At 41.1% G+C, this 18,400-nt stretch overlaps 1 protein-coding gene across 3 annotated transcripts in view; it reads left to right on the forward strand.

The window, feature by feature from the left end:
- LOC127423353 (poly [ADP-ribose] polymerase tankyrase-2) overlaps positions 1 to 18,400 on the forward strand; it is a 40,741-nt gene that overhangs the window by 713 nt on the left and 21,628 nt on the right. For all 3 annotated transcript variants that reach the window (XM_051667584.1, XM_051667582.1, XM_051667583.1), the window contains exons 2-13: positions 783 to 1,007; positions 1,659 to 1,754; positions 7,619 to 7,655; positions 7,788 to 7,863; positions 8,090 to 8,184; positions 12,435 to 12,501; positions 12,608 to 12,794; positions 13,224 to 13,345; positions 14,861 to 14,952; positions 15,039 to 15,117; positions 15,349 to 15,520; positions 18,229 to 18,308. In XM_051667584.1, coding sequence (XP_051523544.1) covers positions 783 to 1,007; positions 1,659 to 1,754; positions 7,619 to 7,655; positions 7,788 to 7,863; positions 8,090 to 8,184; positions 12,435 to 12,501; positions 12,608 to 12,794; positions 13,224 to 13,345; positions 14,861 to 14,952; positions 15,039 to 15,117; positions 15,349 to 15,520; positions 18,229 to 18,308 — 1,328 coding nt within the window. The remainder of the gene's footprint in view (positions 1 to 782; positions 1,008 to 1,658; positions 1,755 to 7,618; positions 7,656 to 7,787; positions 7,864 to 8,089; positions 8,185 to 12,434; positions 12,502 to 12,607; positions 12,795 to 13,223; positions 13,346 to 14,860; positions 14,953 to 15,038; positions 15,118 to 15,348; positions 15,521 to 18,228; positions 18,309 to 18,400) is intronic.

Raw genomic sequence — 18,400 nt, forward strand, 5'->3', positions numbered from 1 at the left:
TAAATTCTTTTAGATTAATTATTGGTCACACTTTACAAGATGGTTGCATTGTTACTAAATAATTAAGTACTTATACATTAGCAGTATGTACTTAGATGTGTAATTATTTTCTGGAACACCTTGCAATTGCACATTATTATTGTTATAGCCATTGTATTTAATTATATGTAAGTGTCATTTAATATATAATTACATAACACACACACACACACACACACACACACACACACACATGACATCGTAATGAAAAGTGTTTCTGAAATATGCACCAAATTCCTTGTATGTCTTACACTTAGTTTTATAATTTATATGTAGTTTACATGTTGTTTTATAGTTTAGGAAGTATACAATAGATAAAGCTTTGATAAATATAAATTATTCAAATGAACCATGGCTCTCTGCCATACAGAACGATTTAAAAAAAAAAAAAAAAATTTTAAAAAATTCTCATTTACATTTTCTCATCATGACAAACTACATTTTTTGAAAAATGCACTAATGGTTTGTTGATAAATGTGATCAAAGTGTTTTTGAAACATTTATCATAAAGATTTACATCCCAGAATTCTGTAAAGAGTTATGAATGATGATCATTATTATGTGTTAAATAGGTACAAAAAAAAAAGATCAATGGCATTTTATTGTTATTTTATTAATTGTTATTTAAGAAGTTCTCTATAAATCCCAGTATTACAGCATAAAGTTGCTAGAGGGCACAATTGGACCAGACCATCTATAGAGCCCACAGCATCTGTGACGGCCCTCTTTCTCTTCTCTGGCAGGTTTTGGCCGTAGAGACGTGGTGGACTACCTTCTGCAGCACGGAGCTAATGTGCACGCCCGAGATGATGGAGGTCTCATCTCGCTGCACAATGCCTGCTCTTTTGGTCACGCTGAGGTTGTCAACTTACTCCTGCAACACGGGGCCGATGCCAACTCCAGAGACAACTGGAATTACACCCCACTCCACGAAGCTGCAATCAAGGGCAAGATCGACATCTGCATTGGTAAAACTCAGTGCCTCTGAAATCTACAGTACCAGTAATATAGATAACAGTTAATATTCTTTACATGTGCAATCATAAAAGCTGTGGTTTGGACCTCAGGAAGAGGTTAAAAACTTGGATTTCATTTACACTTCCAATCAAAGGTTTGGACCCCCTTGACTGTATTTATGTTTCTCATGATTCAAAGGTTTTAGCTTAAATGCTTGACATTTGTTTTGAAGACAAATATAAATTGTGCCGATGTTTTAATTTCTTTATAAAATGATTATTATAATTTTTTTTTTAAATGATGAGTTGGAGTGGATAGTGAAGGAAATGCAGTCAACAAGTGTCCAGCACACATGGGAACTCCTTCAATACTGTAAAAAAAAAAAAAATCTCAGGATGAACCTCATGAAGTTGGCTGAGAGAATGACCAGAGTGTGCAGAAATGAAATCTACACAAAGATGGTCTACCTTGAAGCTAATTTATAAGATAGTTTTGATTTGTTTAGCAATTTGTGGTCACTACATATTTCCCCTATTTCAGTTTGTGGTATTTCATATTTTTGATGATTTTAATATTAAAGAATGAGTAGGAATGTCCTACCTTTTAACTGGAAGTGTATATCTAAAGACTAATACACCTGACATCATGTTTGTCATTGGTAGTTCTACTGCAGCATGGTGCTGAGCCAACGATCCGTAACACCAATGGAAGGACAGCGCTTGACCTCGCTGAACCCTTCACCAAAGCTGTACTGACCTGTAAGTGGCCAATCAAACCTCAGTAGTGTACATCTTGAACATTTTTGCATAGACCTGGGGTGTGTTTCCCAAAAGTAGCGTTAGCCATCTATGGTTGCAAGATTGTTACCAACATAGTTCAATGATTTGGTGTTTCCCAAAGCGGTAGCTCCAATGAACATTCACAAACAGTATCGCAAAGTTGTGTGGTTGGAACTACAGCTCTCCACCTGTGGTTAGAAGCGTAGTTCCTTGTTAGTTTGCTGTGTGGACATCATTTGACTTTGCTGCGGCTTCTATATCTTTTATTCCAAATACACCGATGAGCCAAAATATTATGACTACTTACAGGTGAAGCAAATAATGTTGATCACCTCCTAACAAGGCCACATGTCAAGGTCTGGGTAAATTAGATGGTAAACGAACAATCAGTTCTTGTAGATAATGTGTTGGATGCAGGAGAAATGGACAGGAGTAAAGACCTGAGCGACTTTGACAAGGGCCAAATTGTTATGGCCAGACGACTGGGTCAGAGCATCTCTGAAACGTCAAGGCTTGTAGGGTGCTCCCGGTCAGCAGTGGTGAGTACCTCCCAACAGTGGTCTGAAGAGGGACAAACCACAAACCGGCGACAGGGTGTTGGGCGACCAAGGCTCATTGATGCACGAGGGCAATGAAGGCTATCCTGTCTGGTCCAAACCGACAGAAGGTCTACTGTGGCACAAGTCACAGAACATTTTAATGATGGTTACGGGAGGAATGTGTCACAACACACAGTGCATTGCACCCTGCTGTTTATGGGGCTGCATAGCCGCAGACCATTCAAAGTGCCCATGAATACCCCTGTCCACCGTCGAAAGCACCTACAATGGGCACACGAGCATCAGAACTGGACCTTGGAGCAGTGGAAGAAGGTCCAATGAGTCCTGTTTTCTTTTACATCACATGGACGGCTGTGTATGTGTGTGCCTTTTACCTGGGAAAGTGATAGCACCAGGATGCACTGTGGGAAGACATCAAGCCAGTGGAGGGAGTGTGATGCTCTGGGCAATGTTCTGCTGGAAAACCCTGGGTCCAGTCATTCACATGGACATAAATTTGGTATGTGCCACCTACAGTACCTAAACATTGTTGTAGCCCAGGTACACCTCTTCATGGCAATGGTATTCCCTGTTGGCAGTGGCCTCTTTCAGCAGGATAATGCGCCCTGCCACACTGCACATATTGTTTGGGAATGGTTTGAGGAACATGATGAAGAGTTCAAGGTGTTGCCCTGGCCTCTAAATTCCCCAGATCTCAATCCGATTCAACACGGCACATGGAGGACCAACAGCATATTAGGCAGGTGGTCATAATGTTTTGGCTCATCAGAGTATATCTTTCATTCTACCAAAAATTTGACCATGTTTAGATGCACTTAAGAAAACTGCTTATTCCGGGGTTTTACAGAAAGCGCCGTTCAAACGTCACTTAGAACAGAATGCATCCGTTTAAGGGATTGAAGGCTGTTAAGAGAAAGCGCTTTAACAAACACAGTTTCTGTCGGAGAACATGCCATATGTGTCCATGTTAACGATAAGTGAAGTTCTTAAATGTATTTGAAGAGTGCGCATGTGCTCAAGTACGTCAGGGGAATCCCGAAGTCTTATGTAAAGGGAAACCCCACTATTGTTCGCAAATTATCTGTTGCAGCTTTTGTCTTCAGCAGCTTTCATGCATTAAACAGCTTTCTGAAGTAAATGTAAAAGTGCTAGTGTAGTTTTGTATACGCTGAAGTTATTACTTCGCACTCCCTGTGTAACGTCATTAACAATAGCTTTATATTGTTGAACCAATGTGGTTCAAACGATGGATGTGCGACAGTTACTACAGTTTCAGGAAACAGTCGTGACTAGCTAGTTAATTTCTCCAACGATGCACTGTACTATGGTGGTAAAGCAGTGAGTTATAGTTGTACGGGAAACGCACCCGTGGATAGGTGTTGGGAATCGAAGACCACAACTAAAACATACAGCTCAGCCAGTGTATTCTGATTTGAGACTCTTATGCACCATTTCTTTTTAATGAATCAATAAAAAAGACTCATGAATCAGTCTCAAACTCTGCAATTTTCAGTTTATGTTTACTTAAGGCTACGAAAACCTACATAGTGTAATTACTTACTGGTTGTTCACGTGACAACCTGGAGTTAAAGATAGATATTGGGAACAAGGTTCTGTTATAATAAATGGTACGTTAATTAAATATGTTGTACCACGTATTTGTCTCTGCATATTAAGCTGGGTTAATAGAAAGTATTTTAACATTTGAAGAATTACACACATCACATTTATTATTCCCATCCCTAAACTTGGTATTTTTGTTCTGTCTAGTTTTGTAACTGCCCATTTACTCTATGTTAACATCTCCTGATCTCTTTGCTTTACATTTTCCACTATGGTTTCCATCTTGGATTCAAGATGGTGCCGAGTATGGCTGCTGCGTTGCGAGCTCCGACACAACATAGCAATGTTTTGTTTGTTTTGTTCACAATTCTTATGTTTTTTGTCTTGGATGTTGTCTGCCTTATTGTCTACGACAGACAAACACTTTTGGACATTGGTTCAGCGATCTCACACCGAAAACCGGACTTCACATTCCTCAATGCCGACCCGCTGTTTACAAACACGCAAGCGGAGCCCTTTGTCTGGGCAGCACGGCCGCGGAAACGCAGGAGGAAAAGGGGAAACAGAGCCGGCGTTCTCATCAGAGTAAGACGCCACGCAAATCGACCCCCGCTACTCACTATTCTACTGGCAAATGTTCAGTCTCTGGATAACAAGCTCTGCGAGCTGAAAGCGCGGATCTCTTTCCAACGAGAGACGAGGGACTGCTGCATTATCTGCCAGAAACTTGGATGTCTGCGGAGATTCCAGACTCAGCCATTGAAACCATGGGGTTCTCCGTGCACCGAGCGGACAGAGCGAAAGACCTCTCAGGTAAAAGCAGAGGTGGTGGTGTATGTTTTATGATCAACAAATCCTGGTGTGATCAGAGGAACGTACATTCGATCAAGTCTTTCTGCTCTCCTGATCTGGAATTTCTTATGCTTCTGTGTCGACCATTCTGGCTACCGAGGGAATTCACAGCGGTCATTATCACAGCTGTGTACATCCCGCCACAAGCCGACACAGACCGGGCACTCAAGGAACTGTATGGGATTATAAGTGAGCAGGAAACCGTGCACCCTGAGGCCGCGTTCATTGTGACCGGGGACTTTAATAAAGCCAGTTTAAAATCAGTCGCACCAAAATATCACCAGCACATTAGTTTCAACACACGAGGGGACCAGGTTTTGGATCATTGCTACTCTCCGTTCCGGGATGGCTACAAATCCCTCCCCCGCCCACCATTTGGCAAATCGGACCACTCTTCCATTCTGCTTCTGCCCGCTTACAGGCAGAAATTGAAACAGGAAGCACCCACCCTCAGAACGATCCAGTGCTGGTCGGACCAATCAGACTCTATGCTACAAGACTGTTTTGATCACACGGACTGGGAGATGTTCCGGTCCGCCTCTGATGACGACATCGAGCTTTACGCTGATAGCGTAATGTGTTTCATCAGAACGTGCGTAGAGGAAGTGATTCCGACCAGAACTGTAAGAATCTATCCGAATCAGAAGCCGTGGATCAATAGCGATGTTCACGCGGCACTTAATGTGCGGACCTCCGCTTTTAATTCCGGGAACGCGGAGGAGCATAAACAAGCCAGTTATGCCCTCCGAAAAACTATCAAAACAGCAAAACGCCAGTACAGGAGCAAGATTGAAGGACAGTTTAACACCACCAACTCTAGAAGCATGTGGCAGGGAATTAACATCATCACGGACTTTAAAGGGAATAAAAACTCCGCCATGAACACCGCTGCCTCTCTCCCGGATGAGCTAAATACTTTTTATGCTCGTTTCGAGGGAAATAACACCGCCCTCGCAGAGAGAGCTCTCGCGGCTGAAGCTACAGAGGTTAGTTCACTCTCCGTCTCTGTAGCGGATGTAACCCGATCCTTCCGACGGGTGAATATTCGCAAAGCCGCGGGCCCAGACGGCATTCCGGGCCGCGTCATCAGAGCGTGCGCGAACCAGCTGGCTGGTGTTTTTACGGACATTTTCAACCTTTCCCTCTCTTTGTCTGTAGTCCCCACATGCTTTAAAACATCCACCATTGTGCCTGTACCAAAACAATCAAAAATAACTTGTTTAAATGACTGGCGTCCTGTTGCTCTGACCCCCATCATCAGCAAATGCTTTGAGAGACTAATCAGAGATTACATCTGCTCTGTGCTGCCTCTCTCTCTTGACCCGCTGCAGTTTGCTTACCGCAACAACCGCTCTACTGATGATGCCATTGCATCTACAATACACACTGCTCTCTCCCACCTGGAAAAAAAGAACACTTATGTGAGAATGCTGTTTGTAGACTACAGCTCAGCATTCAACACCATAGTGCCCTCCAAGCTAGATGAGAAACTCCGGGCTCTGGGCTTAAACAGCTCGCTGTGCAGCTGGATCCTGGACTTCCTGTCAAGCAGACGCCAGGTGGTTAGAATAGGCAGCAACATCTCCTCATCACTCACCCTCAACACTGGAGCCCCGCAGGGCTGTGTTCTCAGCCCACTACTGTATTCCTTGTACACACATGACTGTGTGGCAACACATAGCTCCAATGCCATCATTAAGTTTGCTGATGACACGACGGTGGTAGGTCTGATCACTGACAATGATGAAACAGCCTACAGAGAGGAGCACAACCTCTCCCTCAACGTCAGTAAGACAAAGGAGCTTGTGGTGGACTTCAGAAGAAAAGACAGAGAACACAGTCCCATCACCATCAATGGAGCACCAGTGGAGAGAGTCAGCAGCTTCAAGTTCCTGGGTGTCCACATCACTGAGGAACTCACATGGTCCGTCCACACTGAAGTCGTTGTGAAGAAGGCTCATCAGCGCCTCTTCTTCCTGAGACGGCTGAGGAAGTTTGGAATGAACCGCCACTTCCTCACACGGTTCTACACCTGCACTGTGGAGAGCATCCTGACTGGCTGTATCTCCACCTGGTACGGCAATAGCACTGCCCACAACCGCAAAGCACTGCAAAGGGTGGTGCGAACTGCCAGACACATCATCGGAGGTGAGCTTCCCTCCCTCCAGGAAATATATACAAGGCGGTGTGTGAAAAAAGCTCGGAGGATCATCAGAGACTCCAGCCACCCGAGCCATGGGCTGTTCTCACTGCTACCATCAGGTAGGCGGTATCGCAGCATAAGGACCCGCACCAGCCGACTCCATGATAGCTTCTTCCCCCAAGCAATCAGACTTCTGAACTCTTGATCTCCCACGATCAAAATACATCAGCACTGCATTTTATTGCCCTTACTCTTATATCTCACACCGGACTATTATAAATTATATTATTATTATTATATTATGTTCTCTCTTAACAACTGACTATCAACCGACAGCCTGAATGTCAATACAGTACAATACTGTACATTCTATATATATACTTTTTTTTTTAATATATTTTTATTTTTAATTTTTATTGAATAATGTGTATCTATATAGTAAAAAAACAAAAAACAAAAACAGCGTATTGTATACTGTACAGTGTATGTTATTATTTGTATATTGTTGAGTGTAATTATGTGTATAACAGATGTTTAAATTGTGTTGTGTTAATTTGATGTTATTGTAAATTGGTATATGTCTCATCACTGTCACGACTGCTATGTTGATCGGAACTGCACCCAAGAATTTCACACACCATTGCACTTGTGTATATGGCTGTGTGACAATAAAGTGATTTGATTTGATTTGATTTATGCAAATATATATTCTTTCTTAAATCCAGGTGAATACAGAAAGGATGAACTCCTTGAGAGTGCAAGGTAATAATCATTTTAGTTCAATATTGTTAACCAGACCCTAGAAAGAGAGAGGAATATTGCTAAATAAGTTAAATTGCTGTTATGACTTGCATTGTTCCTTTAATTGACTTTGCGCTCAATGTTTTTATTCAGAAGTGGAAATGAAGAAAATCTGAGGATGCTTCTCACACCGTTAAATGTTAACTGTCACGCTAGTGATGGGAGGAAGGTGATTTTCTCAATTATATATCTGCTAATGTTAAAAGGCCTGCTTTATTATGTGTTTGACAGTGTGACTGTTAATTCAGAAGTACACTCAAATATGCAAATTCTTAGAAAAGGCATTTGGCTCTTTTATTGAGATGTGAAATAGGTCCATGATCTGCATGCATCTTAATTTGAATATATACTTTGCATGTACGTTTGTTTCTGAATGGATTGTTTGTTGGTTGCAGTCCACCCCTCTGCATCTGGCTGCAGGATATAATCGTGTGAAGACAGTGCAGCTGTTGTTGCAACATGGAGCTGACGTGCACGCTAAAGACAAAGGGTGCAATGTCTGTTTCTATACAAGTTAAGCTGTATGGACAGCATCTTTGGCAGGCTGTTGATTTGCATAAAGAAAATTTTGACTAATCCTTTAGTTTGAAAAAACAAAGAACCTGTTTACAATAATGCACTTCCAGTGGAAGTCTATGGAGCAAGATATTCTGAAGGGTCTACAGCAGAAATCTGCTGCTCGTTTTTCGCCTAACCAAATACGAAGTGATAATGCAACAAACAATAAAAGCTAGCTCCTCTGTGTTATTCTGAGTTTTTAATCGCATCATGTCTTGTTTGACCTGGTGTTATAAACATAATTCCTGTGTTTTTCTTTTTTCACTATGTAAACAGTCCATTCTGGTGTCCTTGTGTAAATTATGCTAAACTTACTGGTTTAACAGTTTAGCATGGCGATGACAAGAGTTGAAATATTGGATATAACCTCGCATAGCAATTTTATCTCATTAGTTTCTTCTTAACACATAATATTAAGTCATTTGGCTATATTTTTGAAACTGTGCAGATATTAATGTTTATCCCGGTGCTATGGCTTGCCCCATAGACTTCGATTGTAAGTGCAATACTACAAAGTAGGGCTGTCAAGTTTATAAAATGTATTAAATGATATGCTGATTAATGAATTAAATTAATCACATATCAATATTTGCAAAAAAAAGGCCCCCAAATAAAGAATTCGGTCACACTTTATATTAGGTGTCTAACATTAAATATACTATGTTCTAACATTAAAATACTTACAATACAATGTATTTACTGTGTAACTGTAACGATGCTGGCAACAGGCAGACGAAGAGACGATGATGAAGTGTAGAACCCAGGTGCAGTTTATTTACATGAGTGAAATCCGAAAACCATAAATCCAATCGTGAAAACAAGACTTGACATAAAACTAGACTTGACATAAAACAACAAAGTTACATTCACAATACCTGACACTCAACAATGACAAACATGAGGGCTTAAATACAAGGACATGGTTAACAAGTAAACAAGACAACCAATCACAAGACTAAACTATAAACAAGATAACAAGACTAAATGAACTTTAACCAAGACTAATAACAAAGTAATCAAACAATGAACCAATGAAAACAAGACACATGAAAAAGGGAAACACATGACAAGATCACATGAGGGAACAGCAAATCACATGACATGACATGAACAGGAACTAACTTGAAAATAAAAGACATGAAAACAAGAACAAAACACATAAACATGACATATCCCCCCTCTAGGGGCGGCTCCCGACACCCCAAAACCTAATAGCAAAGTTAATTAGGGAGCTGGGGGGGGGTGTCCTTGAAATGTGGCCTGGTAAGACATGGCGTGGGGCGTGGCTTGGTGAGACGGCGTGGAGCATGGGAACAGGTCGGCTCGAGGGGTGGAGCCGATGGGGCTGAGGACCAAGGCGGAGCCGTAGGGATGGAGGTCCCCAGTGGAGCGGAGGCGGGCCTGGACCGTGGAGCAGAGGCGGGCCTGGACCGTGGAGCAGAGGCGCTGCTGTGACATGGCATGGAGCAGGCTGAGGCGTGGCTGTGATATGGCATGGAGCAGGCTGAGGTGTGACATGGCATGGAGCAGGCTGAGGCGTGTCTGTGACATGGCCTGGAGCGGACTCTGGCGCGGATGTGACATGGCCTGGAGCGGACTCTGGCGCGGCTGTGACATGGCCTGGAGCGGACTCTGGCGCGGCTGTGACATGGCCTGGAGCGGACTCTGGCGCGGCTGTGACATGGCCTGGAGCGGACTCTGGCGCGGCTGTGACATGGCCTGGAGCGGACTCTGGCGCGGCTGTGACATGGCCTGGAGCGGACTCTGGCGCGGCTGTGACATGGCCTGGAGCGGACTCTGGCGCGGCTTGTGACATGGCCTGGAGCTGACTCTGGCATGGCGGCCATGACGTGGAACTCGGCCATGGCGGCCATGACGTGGAACTCGGCCATGACGTGGAACTCGGGCTTGGCGGCCATGACGTGGAACTCGGGCTTGGCGGCCATGACGCGGAACTCGGGCTTGGCGGCCATGACGTGGAGCAAGGTCGTGAAAGGTGGAGCCATGGGAGGCTCAAGGCACGAAGCCATGGCAGGCAGAGCCGTGGTAGGCTCGATACTAAGAGTCCTGGATGACTGGGAAAAGACCTCAGTGGTCGTGAACATGAGCAGTGTCTTGGGAGTGACTTCTGTGGTCATGGGTATGGACTGAGTCTCGGGAACGACCTCTGGGGTCGTGGGCGTAGACAGAGACTCGGGAATAACCTCTGTGGTCGTGGGTATGGACTGAGTCTCGGGAACGACCTCTGGGGTCGTGGGCGTAGACAGAGACTCGGGAACGACCTCTGTGGTCGTGGGTGTAGACAGAGACTCGGGTACGACCTCTGTGGTCGTGGGCATAGATAGAGACTTGGAAACGACCTCCGTGGTTGTGTACATGGGCAGAGACTTGGAAACGGAAGCCTTTCTCCTCCTTCTCCGGGAGGCCGAAGTTGGCAATGCAGGCTCTGGGACAGATGAGGCTGGCAACGCTGGCTCTGGGACGGACGAAGCTTCTAGCTCGCTGGCCGTGGCAGGCGTGGGCGTTGACTCATTGGCCGTTGGCTCGTTGGCAGTGGCAGGGTGGCCGTTGGCTCGTTGGCCGTGGCAGGCATGGGCATTGGCTTGTTGTCCATCTCCCCTACAGTGAATGGTGAACCACCCATCAGTAGGGCAAGGTCGATATACCAAGCAATCAGGCATTAGAGAGGAAATCGGGTCATTAAGCCCGAAACAGTCCTTGAAGGCCACCTCATTAAAATCCACCCTGCAGGCCAGAACGCAGAATTCCTCCACATACTCCTTCAGGGGATGACTCCCCTGGCGTAGACGAAGGAGCTGAACTACTGGGTTCATTATGGGCGGTCATGTATTCTGTAACGATGCTGGCAACAGGCAGACGAAGAGACGATGACAAAGTGTAGAAGCCAGGTGCAGTTTATTTACATGAGTGACATCCGAAAACTGTAAATCCAATCGTGAACAAAAGACTTGACTTGACATAAAACTAGACTTGACCAAAACAACAAAGTTACATTCACAATACCTGACACTCGACAATGGCAAACATGAGGGCTTAAATACAAGGACATGGTTAACAAGTAAACAAGACAACCAATCACAAGACTAAACTATAAACAAGATAACAAGACTAAATTAACTTTAACCAATGAAAAGACAAGACTAATAACAAAGTAATCAACAATGAACCAATGAAAACAAGACACATGAAAAGGGGAAACACATGACAAGAGGGAACACATGAGGGAACAGGAAATCACATGACATGACATGAACAGGAACTAAACTTGAAAATAAAAGACATGAAAACAAGAACAAAACACATAAATGTGACAGTAACACAGTAGTTAAGACACCTAATATAAATCAGAACCGATAATTCAATATATAATAATCAAAATAATTATAAATATAATATAAGTAATAATAGAATAAATATAATAATTCTAATTATACAAAGACATGACTTTATTGTGGAAGACAAGTAAAGCATTACATAGACGATGCCAAAGTAGCTTTAGAAGTCAATATATTTTTTCCATATCAATGAATATAAACCCGGCCTACAGTCAACAGAAATCTGCCTGAGGTAGACTTTGGCTGTTTTCTTAGGACCTGTTATGCCGCATCTGTAGCCATGAATGCTGCGTTTTTAGGAAGCTGTGTAAAGTTTAGCTGTGTTTAGTTTGAAACTTTAAAAAACACATCTTGAGACCCCTGGATTCTGTTGAGCTCCCTCCAGCTGTCTTTGAGCAGCTGTTATACAGCTGGTGTTGCGCTGACTGCCCCTTGCTGACTGCAAGTGAATGACTTTTAAGTGAACTATTTGCGTGAACTGTCCCTTTAAATTTCTCCATTGATAAGAAAAATCCTTATTATGGAATTTACGTTCAGCCAGGGGGCAAAATTATTCGTTCACTTTTTTTTAACACATAATTGTTATATAATAAATCACATTGAATTAACATATTAAATTGACAGCCTTACTATAAGCACAATTTTTGCTTGTCTATACAAACTGTATGACAAGTCCAAATTATTTTCTGTCATAATCAACGGCATATCACAGACGTTGTCAAAAGAGCTTAACCCGGAACATTCATTAATAGGCAGTGTAGTCAAAAATACTGTCATTACTGTACTCATAAAACCAAGTATCTTTTTCTTGGCCTTGTGGTTACAGTGACCTTGTGCCTCTTCATAACGCGTGCTCATACGGCCACTATGAGGTAGCTGAGTTACTTGTCAAGGTAAGTCCATTTGAGTGTTATTCACATGTTTCAGTTCCATTTTCTTGTTCTGAAAACAATGGTTTTGGTGGAAGTTTTAACTACTCATCTGTTCATTATTATGTAGCATGGTGCCTGTGTCAACGCTATGGACCTGTGGCAGTTCACACCTTTGCACGAGGCAGCTTCGAAAAACAGGGTGGAGGTGTGCTCGCTCCTGCTCAGCTACGGGGCCGACCCCACCTTCCTCAACTGCCACAACAAGAGTGCTATCGACCTGGCCCCAACTGCCCCTCTAAAAGAACGCCTAGAGTGTACGGTTGTTTTAATAATTGGTTGAATTGTTTAGTCCCAACCTGAGTTCGATTACACACCCCATTTTCATGCACAGAACAGCACTTGTGTCTACTCTGGATGCATTGCAAGAGATACGAAGAATGTGAGCAGCTCTTGTGAGACTAGAAGCAATGGAAAATGCATTACACTCATGCATAAAATTCAAATTGTACATCATCAGTAGCGGTTTACTTAGGATGGATTGCTTTTTATACTAATTGCGTACCATACCAAAGCTCACATAAACTTAACTACAGAGCTTCTTTGGACTCACTGCTTTGGTTCACTGGTGTGCTCCTCAACAAACCAAAAGCCCTAGAGTGACAACGGCCATGAGACTGTGACAGAAATTAGCACTGTTTTGTTTGTTGTGTATTTGACTGACTGGGTGTTGCTCTCTGATGCAGATGAGTTCAGAGGGCACACTTTGCTGCAGGCAGCACATGAAGCTGACATGGCCCGCGTTAAAAAACACCTCTCCCTTGAGACTATCAACTTCAAACACCCTCAGACCCAAGAGACAGCTCTGGTAAGGCTTTATCTGTCTTTTAGGACTACACATTCTACTATGGGTTGGCGGAAAGATCAAAAGTTTATATTATGGAATGTGTAATTTTATATCACGTAATGGTATAAACTCAATGGTCCCTATTTTAAGAGAGCTAGCGCTAAGCACAGCACTTTGCCATAAGTTATACATGCAAATTCAATGGGCATGGCCATGAAGTTTTGGTATTTTCGTGCAAGTATGCGCTAAGTCTAGGCGCAAGTGGGTTTGGCGAAATTACACATGCAGAGTGCTAATGGGCTGGGTAAATTGTAATTTAATTCTAAGGTTCTTCTCTGGCACCGTCTGCATCCTATTAGATAGTCCATTACCTATCAAGGACCAGCAATATAAACAAAGACTCATTGAAGCCCCGTACACACATGCAGCGACTTTATTGCTTGATGTTGCTAGTCTCTGTACTGTGATGTCACTAGTGGCCGTTCCTACTGCTGTCGCTGTCTCCTATTGGTTTTCGCTCCCAAAAGTCACTTCCTGATTTGCATAAAGGTAAAATTTACTCAGCTTTGTTGTGTCGTTCGCCACGGGTACATTAGTCGCCAGAGGTTGCTGTTGCTCGAGTCGCCAGAAGTCACCAACTCTCATTGACAATGAATGAGATGAGATCACTTTATCGCTGGAAGTCACTTCATGTGTGTATGGACTGTATGCAATGAATTAGAAGAAGAGAAATATTTCTATCACAGTGATACGCCCCTTTTATCGGTCATAGCACGTAGCACTGCACTTTGCGCACTCACGAGAATAGAGCCCAATATTGTTATTTTTGCTGGAAATTCAATTAAAATAGTATATATATTAAAAAAATGTTCCAGGTTCAATATAGCTTAAGATCAGTCGACAGCATTTGTGGCGTAATGTTGATTACCACAAAAAGTAAAGCACTCACAATGGAAGTAAATGTGGTCAGTCCATAAACGTTAAAATACACATAGTTTTAAATGCATAACCACAAGACATATGTATTATACATGTTAACATGATTTTAGTGTGATAAAACCAGGGATTTTAATGGCATTAATGAGTTTATCAAACATTGTCATGACAACAAAGTTGTAATATTGGATATAACTTTACACAGATAATATTAGTAAGTGATTTTATCACACTAAAATCATGTTAACATGTATAATGTTTATGTCTTGTAGCTATGCTTTTGAAACTGTGTATTTTAGCATTTATGGACTGGCCCCATTTACTGCCATTATAAATTCCATATTGTAACCACAATTTTTGCTTCTTTTTTTTTTAATAATAGATGGATGAGTCATAATTATTATAATTATTATTTTTTTTATTATATATTAAACGGAACATGCCTAGTTTAAATAACCATGTGGAAAAGTCGACATTTCTACCATCACACGATGTATACCGTCATGCCACCCAGCCCTACCATCTACCAAAGAACATTCTAGAAGAGAGTTTTATAAGATCTGAATTAAATACAGTGTTTGCTGGGGTTGTCTTTGATAGCATTGTGTCTCCACGTCGCCCTATCCCAAGAGGAAACAGATCTGTGAACTGCTGCTCAGGATGGGAGCTAACATCAATGAGAAGAATAAAGAGTAAGTCAGTCACCCTTTTGGCACCCTGTGGTAATGGTATTGTAAGACATGCAGTAATTGCTTTTGGATGTGTCCCTTTCATGAAGCTTCCTCACACCTCTGCATCTCGCCGCTGAGAAGTCCCACAATGACATCATCGAGGTGCTGGTGAAGCACAAGGCGAAAGTGAGTGAGATATTCACAGCTGCTGTAAAACACAATTATAGATGTCACAGAAGTGTGTAATTTCTGCACTACTACCATCACCAAATGGAATAATCAATGTATTTAAACAGGTTACAGTTTAAGCACTCTCTCCTTGCAAGATATACGCTGTATGAAAATGCCTCTAGACATCAGTTTGAATCTTTTTTGTGTTGTGACCCACTGAGAAAAGCACATTGTTCTTATGTGCAGGTGAATGCGGTAGATAACCTGGGCCAGACAGCGTTACATCACGCGGCTCTCTGCGGCCATTTGCAGACCTGTCGACTGCTTCTCAGTGCTGGATGTGACCCGCTCCTGACCTCCCTACAGAGCTTTTCGCCCTCCCAGCTCGCCAATGAAAGCATTCAGGAGATACTGCAAGGTGAGGGTTAAAAAAAGATAATAAGTAATGTTGTCCAGCTACAGCACCCAACATACTGTATATAGTGCCTACAGTGGGGTCGAAATGTTTTTAAGCTAAAAGATTTAGGATTTTGAAATATTTTAAACAAAAGCATGTTATAACATAACTAATTAAATAAGTAAAATTGTGACATTGACCATGTTAATGACTTCATACAAAAGGTCAGATTTCCTTGCTTCTGTTAAAACACACAAGATATTCTATTGAACATTCTCAAATCATGCTGGATAACTTGGATCATCAGCAGTTTTCATTTTTACACAGATTTTTCTTTTAGTTATAATTTTAATCTTGTGGCGAAAATGTTACCTTTAAACATCTGTGCCATTAAAGGGATAGTTCACTTCTCATTTAATCACCCTCAAGCCATCACAGATGTGTAGGACTTTTTACATCTGCTGAACACAAACAAAGATTTTTAGAAAAACATCTCAGCTCTGTAGGTCCAAAACTTTGAAGGTCTAAAAAGCACATAAAGGCAGCATAAAAGTAATCCATACGACTCCAGTGGTTAAATCCATATCTTCAGAAATTATATAAGTGTTGGTGAGAAACAGATCAATATTTAAGTCCTTTTTCACTATAAATTCTGCTCCTTGCCCAGTATGTGGCGATATGCACAAAGAATGTGAATCACCCCAGAAAAAAGAAGAATGTGAATGTGAAAGTTAAAGTCAAGATTTATTATAAAAAAAAGTCTTAAGACTTAAATATTGACTTTTTCTCACCCACACCTATCATATCGCTTCTGTAGATATGGATATAACCAGTCGTATGAATTACTTTTATGCTGACTTTATATGCGTTTTGGACCTTCAAAGATTTTGTCACCATTCACTTGCATCGTATGAACCTACAGAGCTTAGATATTTTTCTAAAAATCTTGGTTTGTGTTCAGCAGAAGAAAGAAAGTCATACACATCTGGGATGGCATGAGGGTGAGTAAATAATGAGAGAATTTTTAGTTTTGTGTGAACTATCCCTTTAAACTGGATGTGTTGTTATTCAGGTAAGTTACTATAATATATTGACTTTAACGTACTTGCTCAGCAATATTCTCTTCACACTGTTTCTCCGCCATGACAGTAGTTGAGTTGAGAGAGAAAACTCACCGTAGAAGCAGACAGGTCACGCTAATTTCTCTATAGCGCACCTTGTGGCAGCATTGAGAGTGCAACACGTAGTTGCGTTAAGTCATGAATTGCAGTCTGACACATATCAGAACATAACAATGTGTGAAATCAAGCACGCGTTGCAAGATGCGTCTGCGTACTTGTGCAGAGTTTGTTTTGGCCCGTACTCTGACTAAATTGGCATATAATTTTAGTCAATAAAAATGACGTTATAGGCTAATATTTAATAATGTGCAGTATGACAAAAAAGTGTCAAACTGTAATAGTCATAAACTAAACCAAATATATATATATATATATATATATATATATATATATATATATATATATATATATATATATATATATATTTGGTTTAGTTTTTGACTTTATATTTATATATATAAATTAAAACCAACATTTATTACCATAACTTTAACATGTATCAACTTGTATAAGACCTTGACTACCTGAAATAGGTCAATGTTCCTGTTATAACCGCATGTGATGAGTATAGTGAAGTTTTAGCTTCTTAGTGTGTTGTGGATTCTTCATGCTTTTAGAGAGTAAATTTTCTGTGTTATTTATTTTCCATATTTTAGAGACTACAGATGTAAGTTATAATATTATATCTATGTTGTAGAAATAGCTGATAAATCTTATATAGCCTATAAAGTATGCGTTTGTGTAAAATGTTAATCCGCTTGTAAAGAAGCAGTTCAGTTTACTCGTGTTCAGCTTTTTCTGCTCACAGCTCAAGCAGGGAAATCCACAAAATACAATGACTACTAGATCAGTTGAATCAACAATATTCAATGCGATTTTTCTCATTCTAAAAACGTTGTTAGTGCATTGGTAATATCTTGCAGTGTTATTTCTCGTCATATTTTAGTCAACAGTATGGTTTAATCAAAATAGTTTAAATAATGTCTGCATTATCATTAATTAAATCAAAAAACACTTTGTCAATGAACATTTTCATCATTAATTTTGTTGATGAGATCAACACTGATCGAAAGGTTTTGAACAAACTTGTGGAGTCCTTGTCAACTCGACTGCATGCTGGCATTAAAGGAATATTCCGGTTTCAATGCAAGCCAAGCTCAATCGGCAGCATTTGTGGCATAATGTTGATTACCACAAAAATCTATTTAGACTCGTCCCTTATTTTCTTTACAAAAAGCAAATATCTGGGTTACAGTGAGTCACTTACAGCAGAAGTAAATGGTGGCCAATCCACAAACATTAAAATACACACTGTTTCAAAAATGTAGCCACAATATGTAAACAATATGTGTGTTAGCATGATTTTAGTGTGACAAATCGCTTGCTAACCTTTCTGTGTAAAGGTGTAGCCAAATGTACAACTTTGTTACCATGATGACGTAACACTGTAAACCCTAAACGACTGTAAACGACGATTTTAACCACTTTTAACAGCTCAAATAACACATGAGTTTTAACAGAATAATTAATGTAAGTGCTTTTATAAAATTATAAGCTTCACATTATTATTATTTTTTTTATTTAATTTTTAAATCTTTCAATTTTTAGAGGGAGCATCTACAATCAACTCAGATACAGACAGGCAGCTGTTAGAAGCATCCAAATCAGGTGATCTGGAAGTTGTAAAGGTGAGGACTACAAATAAACCAAACAGTGTCAGTAATTAACATCTTATCTTATGTTTATGAGTTTTTTTCTCGACGTAGTTGTGCAATCATTA

This window comes from Myxocyprinus asiaticus, chromosome 32 (assembly GCF_019703515.2).
Source record: "Myxocyprinus asiaticus isolate MX2 ecotype Aquarium Trade chromosome 32, UBuf_Myxa_2, whole genome shotgun sequence".
NCBI lineage: Eukaryota > Metazoa > Chordata > Actinopteri > Cypriniformes > Catostomidae > Myxocyprinus > Myxocyprinus asiaticus.